We start from the raw sequence: 15,933 nt of genomic DNA, 5'->3' as shown, positions 1-15,933 counted from the left end.
GAACTCCCCTCGGTGCCAGCTGAGTTACAGAGTCCTGGGGCCCATTATTGGTTAGGCCAGGAGCGGATGAGTTACACCCTGGAACAGGCCGGTAGGCTGCCTGCGCTGTCAGTGGATGCGCCTGAACTGTTTATCTGTTCATCTTAATGTGACAAGTTAGCGTCTCTCCACCAGGACTTCTGACCAGAGGACGAGCATGGGCTTGTATGCCGCGTGCCGCCCGCAAGCTGTGTGTGTGTGATGGGGTGTGGGGTGCGCGGGGTGTCGACTCCGCTGAGCACATTTCAGTCCTGCTGGGGGCTCTACAGAGTGAGGGCACACTGCCCTCCTGCCCCCACTGCCCTCATTTCAATCAGATCGGAAAACACAGGTCCTGGTGGGGAAACTAAAGAATGGCCTCAGGGCTCAGCCATTGCTGCTGTCACAGTGTCTACGTCTTTACACAGTGATCTCTCAGGACCCTGGGGAGGAGATGGTTGGGATGAAGGCAGGTGCCCAGAGGCAGTGCAAGAAGGGCTGTTTCGCCCATTCCCGGGGGCATTTCATTGACCCCTCTGCTCCTATTCTCACTGTTGTAAAGTCAGGGAGCCCGGGGATCAGAGATGAGCCCAAGTTGAGAACTGTATCACATAGAGTTAGATTTTCCCCTAGAGTAGACGGGAGACTGTCTTTAAGGATTGGTTCAGGGCGAGGTCTGGGTGGCCTGGAGAGGTTTCTTGGCTGGCAGTGTTCCTGAGCAGCTGAGACACCACCACTGTGGTGTTGGGAGAGAGGAATTCCTCCTTGTTGAGTTTCTCTTTACCTGTGGTCTTTTCTCATTCTTGATGATGTTAGGAATATTTTTCTTTTATGTGACTATATTCATACATGTACATAGGGGTGTGTGTACTTACATGTTATTAGTGTTAACCTGTAGCTTTTAAATACTGTTCTGCTCTTCAATTCGGGTGGGGTGGATGAGGCAGGGATCCTCCTGTGTGTGTTCCCAAAGTCCTCAGGTACCCACATCACCCTTTGCAGTGCTATCTTGAGACTAAGCAAGTGGTTTTAGTGTATTTTAAACGTTCTCATTTTCTTAGAGGGAATAACTGAGCATCGTGATGTGATTGTGGAGTTGGCTCCCCAGGCTCTGGGTGCCCCGTTTTCAGGATTGAGAGGCTCAAAGAACAGGGCGCACCGTCCCCTTGGTCTCTGTGTTGTTGAAGAATGATCTCCGTTCCATTTCCAAAGCTGATGATCTGACAGGCACTTGTGCAGACTCTCCCACAGATGCTTTGCTTATGACTGAGGACAATGAAAGAGGGACCCAGAGAAGGCGAGGACCCTTGCAGGGCAGGACAAATAGCTTGTAAGGAACCGATATGTGATTTTATATTCATGTGGAATCATAAACACACTCACTTTCTCTTTCACTTGTGTGTGTCTGAGGCTGGACTGAGTAAACCTCTGGTGTTAGTTAACTTCCCTTTGTGACCAATGAGGGATTTGCACCAATGGAAGTAAGGTTTGAAGGGGGAGCAGAAGGTTCCCCTTGCCCTGAGATCGCCCTGCCCCTTCCTCCATAGGATGCATGGGTGGCCTTAGCACTGGAGGAGAATTCCGGGTGCTCCTTACAGAGCAGACCCTTGCCATTTGAGGAAGTGCAAGAGCCTGGCTTGCTTGCTTTGTTGTGGTTAGTGTCTTTGCAGTGGAGTGTAACTGTGCCAGCGGTCTGGGGATTTCCTGACTGTGCCTGCCCCCCCCCAGTGAACCCAGATGGGATGGCCCAGGGCTCCTACTTGTAGTTTGGCTTTGACCATGACCCTCTCTGGGACTTAAGATGTGATACTTAACTTTTCTGGGCCCTGGTGTTCTCTTGGAGCCAATTATGTCAACTCATACAAGGATATTGTGAGAAATGAAAGGATAATTTTGAAACCATCAAGATGAGGTCTCACTGTATCATCAGCTTAGGCTGGTGGTTCGAATTGCTTGTTGGTCAAGTCGTATTTGTAACTCAGTTAAGTTGCCTGCAGTGGGAGCAGGTGCTGTAAGATTCAGGGACTGCCAGCAGAGCCCAGGGGTTCCTTTCCTGGAGTAGGGCTGACCGGGTTCCTTGTCCTGCTGCTCATTAGCTTAGGTCTTTAGGCCCTTTCTCTAACTGAGGCGCCTGCCATATCAGCAGGCCTTCCCTCCCCTTCCAAAACTCACTGCCTGTCCAGGAGAGTTTTGCTTATTTTAGGCTGTTTTGTTTTTTAATTCAAGTTTTAAAGCCCAAGGAGATCATTCCCAACTAACATGTTTCTCCTGAGCTCCCTAGCTGCTCACCTTCCTTCTGAAAGGGTGGGCAGAGGCACCTGACTTGATGGCTCCCTCTAGTGGGAAATAAGAGCTTGACAGTTGAATTTGTGGCTTCTGTAACTCGGACAGGTTGCTATGTGCCTGGGGTAACCTGAGCCACAGGTGACAGGTGGATGGTGGTGGGTCAAGGAGAACAAACTGCAATCGCCCCACTTCCAGCATAGCTGGGTGAGAGCTGGGGACAGGAGGATGCAAAGTCAGAAATCCATACCAGAGCAAGGGAAGAGCCACTAGAAGACGTGTGAAGTTAGTGTTTTCATTGCACATGGGAGGGCTCTGCCGTAAGCCACCGCTGTGTTAATCTTCCAGTGAACTAAAATGACCCCTCTCTCACGTGTGCAATGTGAGCACTTGCTCAGGACAGCAGCGGTGATACCAGCCCGTATGGTTAGCTGGCCAAGTTGGTGTTTGGTTCTATTTGATAAGCAGTGGTTGGGGGACCCCAGTGGCAAGGGAAAGCAATGCCTTCCTCCATTCCTAAGTTTCCTGTGGTACCAATTAAACATTGGGCCCCTAGAGACAAGTAGAAGGCAAGGAATATGCATCTGTGGGTCCTGGGTTGTTGGTTCTGTTTTGTCCCTACCTTTAGGACACATGGAAAGCTGGTGGGACAGATCAATGCCGGGGTTGGCTTGTCAGCTGCATCGTGGCCACTAGGGATGGTCATGAAACACGGGCACCCTCAGTGGCCTGTGGGGTGGGAAGAAGGAATACAGTTACTGAATCATGCCTTTTCTAGTCTTCACAGTTTATTTCTTCTAAATTAAAGTCCATTGTTCTAATGGGTCGTGAAGGGGATACATTTAGTTTTGAAGCTTGTCATGTGGACATGGTGTATAAGATCTGTGTGTACCTCGGAAGGTGATGGTTAGGACAGTGGGGGAGGAAGTGAATAGAGCAGCTCATTCTTCTGATAGAGCAAAGCAGTTGGCTGCCCCTCTTGGCAGGGATCAGTATTTAAGTTTACAGAAACATGTAAACAAAAAAGGTGATCTCTTTGCCGTTGAAGGTGGTGGAATACACAGAATTCCACCGTGCAGAAAATGTACCTGCTCCGTAACCGAGCCAGCCAGAGGTCAGGTGCCTCTGGGAAGGGCCCTAAACTCTCTTTTGAGGTAGAATCTGAGAGGTGGGGACTCTGGCTTCCCACAGGTGACAGTGATGTGGGGGAAGGGCAGGGGCAAAATGTTTGTGGGAACACTGAGCCATCCAAGGGCTTGCAAACACCGGTCCCTCTCTCCTCACTGGTTAAATCAGAATGAGGGAAGAGAGGGTTGGACTGTGGAGTCAGGGGTACTTTTAGGCTCTTGCAGGGGTTCTCCGGGATCCCAGGTTTGAGAAGCACTGATGCTAAACCTGTGCAAGATGTGACTGACAGCTGCACTGTGTTGGTGGGGGTGGCAATATTCACAGGGGCTCCGCCCCTCGTTTAAGAGGTTCCGGTGTCCAGTGCCGTCTGCCTGAGTGTGGACTGGGAGGAGCTGGAACAAGTTGGACTCCAAATGATTAAAGGAAGAGGGAGGCAGGGCCTGAAGGGGCCCATCTTCTGCTTACTGGGATTGGAGCCCTTCCAGTGTCTTGATGGTGGAAAGTCTCTCTGAGCCAGCAGCATTTTATTGTTTGCTTTTGTTTTTCTAAATGGTTTGTTTTGTTTTTTAGTCAATAGAAGGATTTGAAAGAATGATGAAAATTTAGAGAGATTTGCATTCCTCACCATACCTCCTATTCCAGACTTCACCATGGAAAATTTGTCTTTGCCCTTCCTCCCTGTTTTACAAATTTGTTTTTAATTTACTGTGGCCAGGTTGCTAGTTTTTTGTTTTTAATTTTCCATTCTTGATTTCAGACCCTTCTCTTTCCTACCTGGTCGTATCAGTCCTGCTGCTTTATTGTGTGGTCAGCAGGGGGAATCCAGGCTGTAATGCCTGGGCCTTCCCTGCACCTCCAGTGGGGCCTGTGCCTCACTGAGTTCACAGGTCCAGGCGGCTCACCAGAAACCTGCTCACTGAACACCAGGCCTCGCTCATGGAACAGTCTCACACCAAGAATCTGAGGCTTTCATTGACTGCGTAAAATTGGTGGCATATTCAGTGGCTTCTTTCCTTTTTCTGTTTTCAGAACTTTCTGCTGATAGTTTGATTCAGTGATTCTCAAAGCACATTCCCAGATCAGCTTCAGCATCACCTGGAACTTCGTTATAAATACAGGTCCTTGGGCCCATCCCAGACCTACTGGATAAGAACCTCAGGGGTGGGGCCCAGTGGGAACCACTGATTTGGACACTGTGGAAAAGTTTGATCTTTGTGTTTGTTCCCCACTGAAGCAGCCTCTGTCTCTTCCTGAGGTAGGCCTAGGCACAGAGCAGAGGTTACTTGAGTGTCAGGCCCCATACTGGGGACCCTAGCTCCTGGGGCGAGGCAGCTGCACAGCCCGGAGCACTGGGTGTTGAGCGGAGAAAGCTGCTCTGGGCCTCAGCTTGTTTGGAAGTGCAGGCTTCCTCCACCGTCACCTCCTCCTCTGGTTCTTGGTGAGGAAGGGGCTGCTGTTTCTGCTCTGCGTTCCGCAAGATTTGTGTGATACTTGGTCTGCCTCTTTAGGAGGTTGTGGTACTTACAGAGTCCTGGAGTTCTGGGTTTTTAACTCATTTTGCAAATGAGAATTCATGCCCACGGTGTTAAATGACATGTCAAAGGTCACTGAGAGGCAGAGCTGTGACTCAGTGTCTACCCCACACCAGCCAGCGCAGCAGCAGCTGCTGGGACAGACCCTTCCTCATCCTTTGGAAGTCAGTGCATTTCTGGTGTTCACCCCTATCACTCTACTCTGGCTCCTCTTTATAAATGAGGGTGACGTGTGTGTGTGTGATGAAGTTACTGTGGTATCGGTGCCGTGACGCGGCCTTCATAGAGCTGCTTGTTCACCCAGTTCCCTTGGAACACGATGTGGAAGTTTTGAGGGTGAGAAAGTAGGACCCCACCCCTGCCCCCTGCCCTGGAATTCAGCACAGCTGCAAGGGGTCATGGGACTGGTCTCAAACATGACGAGATGGACAGATGCCCGCAGCCAGTGGCCACACGTCTGCAGTGAAGCTGAGCCCCATGAGGGCTGTTGTTCTTTTTTTCCACAATATTTTTGTTTTGTTTTTTTAGCACATAGATTTTTAAATTCTTTGGGCAAATTATGCTTTAAGGGGAGCACACAGAATAGCAAGCATGTCTTTTCTTAGAACAGATGTGTGCGCACGCGTACAGTTGACTCTGGAGCAGCACGGCTTGAACTAGGACTGCCCACTTATTCATGGCTGTTTTTCAGTAAATACACAGTTGCCCCTCCATATTCTTGGCTTTCACATCCTCAGATTCAACCAACCTCAGGTTGGAAACAGTATTTTTGAACTGCTCTTGGGCGTCTGGATGCGAGGGCCAGCTGCATGCATTGTTCTAGGCCATTTTATCCAAGGGGCTCGAGCATCCACTGATTTTGCTGTTCATGGGGGTCCTGGAACCAAGTCCCTGCAGGTACCGAGGGATGACTGGGTGTTTGGAAGTCAGAAAGTTACCACAGATTTTCAGCTACAGAGGGTAGGGTTTGGTGCCCCTAACCCCCTGCATTACTCTAGGGTGAACATTGTACATGCTCTTTTTCCCCCCAAATGGGCAGGATCTTGCTGTTGGAAATGCTCCTAACCTGTGACAGGTGATTGGCGGGCATGTGGAAAGGTCCTCATTGTGAAACATCTGATTTCCTGGAAGAGCCATGGGAACACATGGGTGTTAAGACACCAGGAAAAAGAAGGGTGGGTGTGGAGTCATGCAGAGACTCTGAAACCCAGAGTTTAGTTCAGGGCTATGTATTTTGTTTGCCTTTGCAGGTAGCCCTTGTCTCTGTTACCAGTGTGTGGAGGTTGCCTTCTTGGCAGGTACTAATTCTCCTTTTTTTGCCCTTTGCTTCTCCTGCTGCCTCCCAGGTTTCGAAGGTAAACGGAGTCACTCGAATGTCATCTCTGGGTACAAGTGCAACCAGTGCCAAAAAGATGCGCGAAGTCAGACCTTCACCGTCCAAAACTGTGAAGTACACTGCAACGGTGACTAAGGGGACTGTCACATACACCAAAGCCAAGAGAGAACTGGTCAAGGAAACCAAACCCAATCACCACAAGCCCAGTTCAGCTGTCAACCACACAATCTCAGGGAAAACTGAAAGTAGCAATGCAAAAACCCGCAAACAGGTGCTATCCCTCGGGGGGGCGTCCAAGTCCACCGGGCCCGCCGTCAACGGCCTCAAGGTCAGTGGCAGGTTGAACCCAAAGTCATGCACTAAGGAGGTGGGGGGGCGGCAACTGCGGGAGGGGCTGCGGAATTCCAAGAGGAGACTGGAAGAGGCACACCAGGCAGAGAAGCCGCAGTCGCCCCCCAAGAAGATGAAAGGGGTGGCCGGCTCTGCCGAAGCCCCTGGCAGGAAGGTGGCGGCAGCCCTAGCCCCGGCCCCGGCCCCTGCTCCGGCCCCGGTCCCGGCCTCTGCCCCTGCTCCGGCCCCGGCGCCGGCCCCGGCGGAGAGAGCTCTGCTGAACGGACACGTGAAGAAGGAAGTGCCCGAGCGGAGCTTGGAGAGGAACCGGCCGAAGCGGGCCGCGGCCGGGAGGAGCACGCCGGGTAGACAAGCACACGGCAAGGACGGCACCTCCTGTGAAAATCGTTCTACCTCGCAATCGGAGCCCTTGCACAAGCCGCAGGAGGCGGCAGCCAAGCCCGAGAAGGGGGCCGGCCGGGTCGGGTGGGCGGCCATGGACGAGATCCCCGTGCTCAGGCCGTCGGCCAAGGAGTTCCACGACCCACTCGTCTACATCGAGTCGGTGCGCGCTCAGGTGGAGAAGTACGGCATGTGCAGGGTCATCCCCCCTCCGGACTGGCGGCCTGAGTGCAAGCTCAACGACGAGATGCGGTTCGTCACGCAAATCCAGCACATCCACAAGCTGGGCCGACGCTGGGGCCCCAACGTGCAGCGGCTGGCCTGCATCAAGAAGCACCTCAGATCTCAGGGCATCACCATGGACGAGCTCCCGCTCATAGGTAAGGCCCTCCCTGCCCACTAGCCATCCGTGATGCCAGCTTCTCTCCCTTTTCCCGGGAGGATGCACTTCCCTGGCTCATTGGCTGCTCAGGAGGAAGCTGGCGCTCCTGGGCATTTATGGTAGTAGGGCTCATGCTCTCCCCGCTGGGTAGTCACCTACGTCCTGCAGGGGCTGGAGCAGTGTCCAGGGCGATGGGATGCTGCCCGTGTGGATTCTTCTGCTGGGCTGGCTGCCCTGGCAAAGTACCAGAGACTCGGGAGCTTAAACAGCAGGAAGTCATTGTCTCATAGTCTCATGGCTGGAAGTTCAAGATCAAGGTGCCAGCCGCCCCGAGGCCTCTCCCCTTGGCCTGGTGACACTAGTCATAGGGGTTAGGACTCACCCTTTAATTTGCCTTTTTAAGGACCCTCTGTCCAAATAAGGTTGCATTCTGAGGCACTGGGGTTAGGGCTCAGCCCATGAGCTTTTGGAGACCTCAGCCCATCTTCTGTCTACTCCTTGTCTCTCTATCCTCATTTTTACTTTAGCTTCTGTTTCTGTGGGGCCAGGTTGGCCCTCATGGAGCCCCTAGGTCAGGGGACGCACACATTTCTCCCGAGAGGAGGCACAGCTCTGGCCAGATGGTTGCAGAGCTCAGCTTGCTGACTAATGGGTGCGCATTGGCATTGAGTGACCCTGGGCCCCCAGCCGCATCCATTCACAGGCCTTGAAGCTCCCTGTCCGTGTCTCTCCGGGACCCTGCTCCTCCAGGATTAGCTTGCTCTGTTAGGGCTGAGTGGGCTCTGTGGACTGGGTTTCCTTTGAGGACAGCTGGGTAAGGTCACCCACTTCCCTTCAGCTCTAGATCCATGAAAGGAAATTGTGTGCTCCTGCCTCCGTTTTGGAGATCCTGATTTTTCAAAGGCTGGGAGAAAAGGAGACATTTAACAGCCATTTAAGTGTCAAGAATTGGCAGTGAGATGGCATTCCTTGTGAGACAAGGTTTCATTATTCCTCTCAGCAGGTGCCTGCCAGGCTAATGCCTGCATGAGAATCACTTAATTTGAAGGAATTCTTGGTTTGTGGTCCCTTGTCAGGGATGGCCTGCAATGGACAGTGACCTGGGGCTGTGGGAATGGGCTGAGCAGGTGAGCGTGTCGGGAGCTTGGTGTTGGTTGTGCCCTGTGTGCACTCCGGTCATTGGGTTGACTAAGAACAGCACCAGGTCCTCCCAGCTGTAGTGAGATGTCCCCAGTCTCACTACCCACCCCGAGTGGTGGTCTTTTAGGGATGGTGGAGTGCTCAGGTGGTGATGTCATGATGCCAGCTGGCCACCTTTTGTTCAGAGTAGGATTTCTTTAACCGTGACTCCCTCCCATAGCTGCAGGAGTCAGGTACAGTCACCGGTGTTTGTGTGTGTGTGTGTGTGCGCGCGCGCGCGCGCCTGCTCCTGCTCTTTGTCCCAAGTGTAAAGCATTGTCACTGTCTGTGAGAGGGGTGCTGACCTGCCCGTTACCCACAGAGGCCTCGGGTGTGGGTCTGAGCTCAGGTGTCTTAAAGTGCAAGAGACTGAATAGTTTTTTTAATTTTTTTTTTAAAATCCTCACCTGAGGACATTTTTTCCATTGCTTTTCAGAGAGAGTGGGAGGGAGGGAGAAAGAGAGAGAGAGATGCCCACACACACACACACACACACACTCTCTCTCTCTCTCTGATTGGTTGCCTCCCACATACCCCTGACCAGGGCCCAGGATTGAGTGTGAGACCAAGGCCGGAATCGAACCCGGGACCCTTCAGCCTGTGGGCAGACACTCTAAGCACTGAGCCAAATTGACTAGGGTGGGACTTAGTAGTTTTGAAGCAGTTTGCCAGAATTCACCAACAGTGGATGGGAGGCTGCTGTTGCAAGGAGTGGGGTCAGCTCGGACTAGGTGAGGGAGGTGCTTTGCTAGTTAGCAGCATGGTGGCCCTGTGAACAGGCTGATAGTGGCAGGTGAGGAGTCTTGAATGGATTTGCAAGAACGGTAAATTTTGAAGTGCTATTGATGATAATCTCAATAGAAAAAGGCAAAAATATGGCTGGCCTCCCCTCTAGTGGGACCTGTGATCAGAGCCACTGTGGCCACTGGGGTGACAGGGCAATTGCAGGTGGGACTTGGAATTCAGTAAGTCTAGCTTTTTTCATAACCAAATAGCCCTTGGCAGAAGAAGGTTCCCCACGCCTGGTCTCGATCGTCACTGTGCAGGCGTTCCAGCATATTTGAGTGGACGTGCATTTTTATAAAATCTGTAACTTGATCAAGGGATGTAGTGAAAACTTGCCTCCATCCTTCTGAAATCAGCAGTCCCTCTGAGTGCACCATGGGGGAAATTGAAGGGCAGACTGTGTCAGGTGCCCTCCTGAACAGTGCCTGTCTCCCTTGAAATCTGTGGGATTGAAAATAACCTCAGGGGTGGGTGGGGTGTGTGTGTGTGTGTGTGTGTGTGTTGGGGGTATTAGGGACAGTGGGACAACACCTGCTGTGTGTGTATGTTCCAGGTGACATTGGGACATGGGTGTGGCTGAGTCGCACACTCAGGCCCTGCTCTTCCTTCACCAGGGATGGGGCTGCTGCTCCTGGTCTCATTACACCTGTGTCCGGGTGTGTTAGAAGGACGTACACCAGTACGTGCTGCCCCTGTTGGAGGGGACACTGGAATGTTCCTCCCCATGGATTTCCATGCCAGCTCTCACCTACCATCGGCCTCTGCTTAAATGTCACCTCCTCTGGGAGGCTTTCCCTGGTAATCCCACCTAAGATCATAGCCTCTGTTACTCTCCAGCCCCTCAGTCAGCTTTATTTATCCCCTTAGTGCCCAAAATCATCTTAAGGTCTGTCTGCACAGACTAGCTCCCTGGAGATCAAAGATGATTGTTGGCTGTTCTGACCCCACAGCCCCACCACATCCTGGCGCACACGGGCACCTGAGGATTCGGGTGAATGACAGAGTCTTGTTCATGGTCTTTTTCACTGACCGTCCCTGTGTTTTCTCCCCTCACCATCCCAGGAGGCTGCGAGCTCGACCTGGCCTGCTTTTTCCGGCTGATTAACGAGATGGGCGGCATGCAGCAAGTGACTGACCTCAAAAAATGGAACAAACTCGCGGACATGCTGCGCATCCCCAAAACTGCCCAGGACCGGCTGGCCAAGCTCCAGGAGGCTTACTGCCAGTACTTGCTGTCCTATGACTCCCTGTCCCCCGAGGAGCACAGGCGGCTGGAGAAGGAGGTGCTGATGGAGAAGGAGATCCTGGAGAAGCGGAAGGGGCCCCTGGAGGGCCATACGGAGCACGACTACAACAAGTTCCACCCCCTGCCCCGCTTCGAGCCCAAGAACGGGCTCATCAACGGCGTGGCCCACAGGAACGGCTTTCGCAGCAAGCTCAAGGAAGTGGGCCAGGCCCAGCTCAAGACGGGCCGGCGGCGACTCTTTGCTCAGGAAAAGGAAGTGGTGAGAGAGGAGGAGGAAGACAGAGGCGTTCTCAGCGACTTCCACAAGTGTATATACAAGGTAGGGCCCCGGTGGGGCCGGGAGCGGGTGAGCGGGGCCCCCTGGTTGCCTGGTGGCGCCGGGCAGGGGCCGGCCGCCGTGATGTGCTCTGGGGCCTGAAGCCACCAGACCATTTTCCCTGGGAAATGTACTAAAGAGAAGTGTCTGCAGGGAGCTGGGTGCTCAGGACCCAGCCTCGGGGCATCGGACCAGCTGCACTGACTGCCCGCTGGGCTGAGTTGCTTTCCCACTTCAGGCCTTGGATTTCCTTTTTCATGAATGAGCTGAATGTGTACCCAGGTGCCAGGGATGCAATACCCAGGATGCAGATGCAGATGCAGTTCCTCCTCCCCCACCCACTGTTCTGAGCGCCCCCCCCCCCCCCCCCCCCCAAAGCATCCCCATCTCAGCCTGGAGGACTCGAGCTGCCCAGTCAGGCCTGGGGGCTCTCGGACAGTGATGGCCCAGACCCTCTGGGTTGGAGTGCTAGTTTTCTTTGCCTCCTTATTTATTTCCTGCATAGTCCACCGTCCCCCAGCCCAGCTTGGCCAGTTCCTTCCTTGGAGAGAGGCCCTGATAGAGCTACCACCTCACATCTCACCCCTGAAGCTCTGCAGAGGGAGGAGGCAGGGAGAGCCAGCAAACTGAAACAAAATGTGCCATGTTCCCAGTTCTGCCAGATCTTAATTGCAGTACCAGCCATCCCGCTAGACTTGCTCCTCTGAGAAGCGAGGCAGTCATGGGCACTGCCCTTGGTGGCCCACCTGCCTTTGCTCAGCAGTGGTAACCGTGGCCTCCTGTTTGGCTGATTCTAAAGCCAGGCTTGGGGCTACCTCCCTCCCGTGCCTCTCAGGGTGAGTGGGCACGCAGGGCAGAGCTAAGAGAGGCCTCTGCTGGGTTACCTGGGCTTTGACAGGTGCATGGGCTGCACCCAGGGCTCCCTGTTCTGGTTTTACTAGGACAGAAATGTTCTGTGGTGAGGTCCTGGCAGCCCTTGCTCACAACCCTGCTCCCACCCCGTGAGCCTGTTGGGGGGTGTGTGTGGCGGGAGGGGTTCTGCTAGGTTGAAATTCTGCTGTGGATTATCACGCCCCAGCCACACTCCCCAGGTTCCCATTGCCGCCTGGCCTGTGCCGCCTGGTTAAATTGATGTGGACCTCTGACACTGGGCCCATCACAGACACACGGAGCCTGGGACTCGTGCCAGTTGTGCATCTGTCCTTGTTGAGTCTATGCTTGGAAGTTGCACCTCTGGATCCACTGCCACATTATTTTTCTGTTGGGCTTTAGCCTTGCCTTGCTCTCTGGAAGGAGGTTGTCTGGAATGGTTTCTACCGTTAGACCCAGAAGGGTTCAGTGTCTCCATCACCTCCCCGTGATGCCTTGCAGAGATGGTGGGGGTGGGGAATGGCTGCCCGCAGCTTGCTGAGGGCCTCCTTCTGTTTCACATTTTAAATGTTTTATGAAAAGGGAGAAGGTAGCCTGTGGACTGTAAATTCAGGAGTGCTTTGGGCTATGTTTCCTGGATGTGTGCCTGAGGAGCCTCCTCCACTGAAACTGCTCATTAAAGCCCGTGACTCTGAATAGCCAGCACATGAAATAAGATATTTTCTACTTCTGTTACTTTTTATTTAAGAAGGTCAATTTTATGAGAGTGAGTTGGGTCCAAGCAAGAATATTTTTGAAAGCCAGTTTTGTAATGGGTATTTTTAGGTTTCATTGCAAAAACCTATGAGCTGGGCTGTGGGGCATCTGGTGGCCGGGGTGCTGCTCAGCAACTGTGGTGTGCACACTGGGACACTCGAGTCATGTTCTCGAGGCCCTTGGGCACCCTGGGGCCATTGACTGGTGTTTTCTGGGTGTCCTCTCGAATTTTGGGCGCTCTGCCTTAGTGCAAAACTAGGTCCCTCCTACTTGTTAGGTTTTTGTTTTTATTTACTTTTAAAAAATGTTTTAAAATTGGTTTTAGAGAGAGGAAAGGGGATGGGGAGAGGCATGGATGTGAGAGAGAAACATCAATCAATTGCCTCCGGTACACACCCTGACCAGGAATAAAACTAGTGACCTTTTGGTGCACAGGACAACACTCCAACCAGCTGAGTCATACCCCCAGGGCAGGTTTTTATTTTGTAGTGAACAGAATGTACGGGAGTATTTTCTTTGAGTAGGAGCCCCATGGAGTCAGTTCTAAAGCTGAAAAGCAATAGCAAATGCCAAAACCTTTGCACTGGCTGCTTGGACTATCCTTCTACAGCAGAAAGACTTCCCCATGCTCTAGAGCTGTTACCTCCTAGGGAAACCTCTCACTACTGTCCCTTCTGCTCCTCAGGGCACTCAGCGCCTCCTTGCAGCTCCCATCCACAGGCAAAAGGAAGCTCCGCAAGGCCAGGGGTTGTGTTGGTTTCGAGCACTGCTCTACCTGCAGCCCCTTGAACTAGGCCTGGTACACAATAGGTGCTCAGTACGTATTTCTGTGATTGAGATACATGTACCTGGTCAAAAAAGACTGAAAGGCATGAGTTCTACAACCTTGTCTTTGCACAACAAAACCTATTCTGTAAAATAGGTTAAAATAGGATCTAACCTGGGATTCCCAAACTAGAACAGAGAGCTGTGTGATAAACGTGAGCAGGTGATTTTGAATATTACTGGGAAACGGGCAGCGGGGGCGGGATGCTGGATATCGGAAGGCACTGCCCACTACATGCCTCCCTGGGGAGGTGTGAGTGGGACAGCGAGTGGCTGCTTTGGCAAGACAGTCACCAGGTTACTTCCATCCCCCTCAGATCCACGAAGTGAGGTTGCATGTGTGGCTGGTTTTCTTGTGGCGAGGGCACTCAGGGTGTAGAAGTCGCCCCAAGTTTCTCTCTGAGGATCCCCTAGGCCTCTCTCCTGGGCCCATCTTAATGCTGTTAGTTTCTTCACTGGCCCACAACCTTTATCATTTCCTTACATGGTTAATATGAGGAATTCTTCTCTCTCCGCATTGTATCCATTTCTCCAGAAAGTGAACACTGCTGCCGACTCTGCCTCCTGGTGCTCAGCCCCCCTCCCTCCAGATGCCGGGTCTGTCTGCTCCTGGTGCCATGAGCATGGTGTCCCCTTATTCCCTTGTTGGCACCGAGGAGCCTGCTTCGAGAAAGTTTTCCTGCCTCCTTTGCTTGCACTAACTCGAGCATAAGCTGCCCGCCCCAGCGGCGGGGAGGCGTGGGCAGAGCCTGCGGCTGGGGTTGGCCTGATGTGGGTTAAGGCTTAAGCTGGACTCCCTGTTTCTGTTTTCTTTCCAGGGAAGGTCTGTTTCTTTAACAACGTTTTATCGAACAGCAAGAAACATCATGAACATGTGCTTTAGCAAGGAGCCCGCACCAGCTGAAATTGAGGTGAGCTGAGCTCTTCCTGCATGCAGGCTGGGGCGTGACCTCCTGGGGCCTTGTGCCCTGAGGGGACCTGAGTGGTTGGCTTGTCTTCTGATACTGGGGCAGCCAAAAGTTTTACCTCTTGCTCATCTAAACTTCTTCAGAGTAAAAAAGGTAGAGCGAAGAGAGTGAGCCTCCCCCTGGCTTGTCCCTGACTTACCCCAGCCAGAGGTGGAGAAACACGGAGGCCGGGGCGAGCCGGGCGCCACCCCAGCTGGCCGCGCCTCCCCGTTCCCTGTGTGTCTGTTACGCAGGAGAATGTTTGGGATTCCTTGAAACCGTAGTTGTGCTGTGCCCTCTCCCATTTTAGTTAGTGGGATTGGCAGAGTGCCATTTTCGTGCTCCTGCCAGCTCTGTTCTTTGAGTTAGTATGAGGTTGGAAAGATAGTGAGCACCTCTGTACCCAGACCTATTAGGGGGATTTTGTGTGAGGCGCTCCAGGACTGAGACCGGGTCTTTTAGTCACCTCCCTTTGGCCAGGGCCCAGCTGAGCTGCTGTGAACTTCCAGACGCTGACATCGGTGGGCCCTTGGCAGCACTTGGTCCTGTCAGGGAAAGAAACCAAACTTGCAGCGCTTGTTAAGGGCAGCTGTGGGCGGGAGCAAGTTGTGTGAGGGCAGTTTGTCTTTTGATGTCTAACAGGCACCACGTCTTGTGCTCTTCAGTGATGGATGCCACCTCTTCTGCATAAACCCAGGCTGGCCGCTAGGGGCCCAGCCATCCTGATGTGACCAAGTTTCCCCAGGAGTGGGACTTGCAGGACAGTCTAGGCCAAACCAGGACACCTGGCCCCTACGTCAGGGCCATGTGGTGCTGCGCTTCCAATAGTCCTCATCAGCCCTTCCCCGGCTTGGTGGATTCAGTGTCTGCAGCACCGCAGGCATCCCTTTAGGTCGTGGGTCTCTGTTGATATACAGTCTGCCCCAACCCTGGGCTCTGGCTGTTGCCTGAGACACCCTGCACCATCCCCCAGCTGTGGCCCAGCCAGGGCCATGTTCATCAACCACAGGGTCAGCCAGCCCGATTCTGGGATATGTGTGGCCATCACAGGTGCTTATGGCATTTGTGGTAGAGACGTCAAAAGAAAGGAACGTGGCTCTTTGGAGAAAGAGACCTTTGTTGCCCAACATCCATCCTTGTGGCATCTTGAAGGTGCAGGTTCATTGCCATCCACAGCATGAGGAAAGCTGGGCTTATTTTAGTTTCCTACTTGGGATTCATCTGAAAGTCCAGCTTTCGCTTTAGTTGTTACACAGTATTTAAACACAATGGGAATGTTTGCTAAAATTCAGACTTTTTGTCTGAGGCTGTCTAGCTTCTGGGTCCTTCAGAGAAGGCCAGGACTTCCTTTGGCCAGTGCTCAGCAACCGGAGTGGCCCTCACCTAGTGGTGGGTCCCCTCCCTTCCCCCACAGCCTTGTTAATCTACCAGAAGTTGCTGTCAGCCTAATATACCAGTGGCAGGGCCGGGACTGGCACCAGTCCCCTCAACCAGACTGTTGCTTCCTGAATCCAGGCATTTGATGATGTTGAATTTATTCTTGGCATAGTGTGGACATTCCACCTTTGGCTTCTCCATTCACCTGTTGTTGACACGA

At 52.9% G+C, this 15,933-nt stretch overlaps 1 protein-coding gene across 1 annotated transcript in view; it reads left to right on the top strand.

The window, feature by feature from the left end:
- The window catches only part of JARID2 (jumonji and AT-rich interaction domain containing 2), a 242,501-nt gene that overhangs the window by 209,798 nt on the left and 16,770 nt on the right, over nucleotides 1-15,933 (top strand). The window contains exons 7-9 of the mRNA XM_016205347.2: nucleotides 6,308-7,409; nucleotides 10,439-10,941; nucleotides 14,208-14,300. Of these exons, the coding sequence (XP_016060833.2) occupies nucleotides 6,308-7,409; nucleotides 10,439-10,941; nucleotides 14,208-14,300 (1,698 nt within the window). The remainder of the gene's footprint in view (nucleotides 1-6,307; nucleotides 7,410-10,438; nucleotides 10,942-14,207; nucleotides 14,301-15,933) is intronic.

Source organism: Miniopterus natalensis, chromosome 9, assembly GCF_054644295.1.
Source record: "Miniopterus natalensis isolate mMinNat1 chromosome 9, mMinNat1.hap1, whole genome shotgun sequence".
In the NCBI taxonomy this organism is placed as follows: domain Eukaryota; kingdom Metazoa; phylum Chordata; class Mammalia; order Chiroptera; family Miniopteridae; genus Miniopterus; species Miniopterus natalensis.
This window is presented reverse-complemented; position numbering and strand designations above follow the sequence as displayed.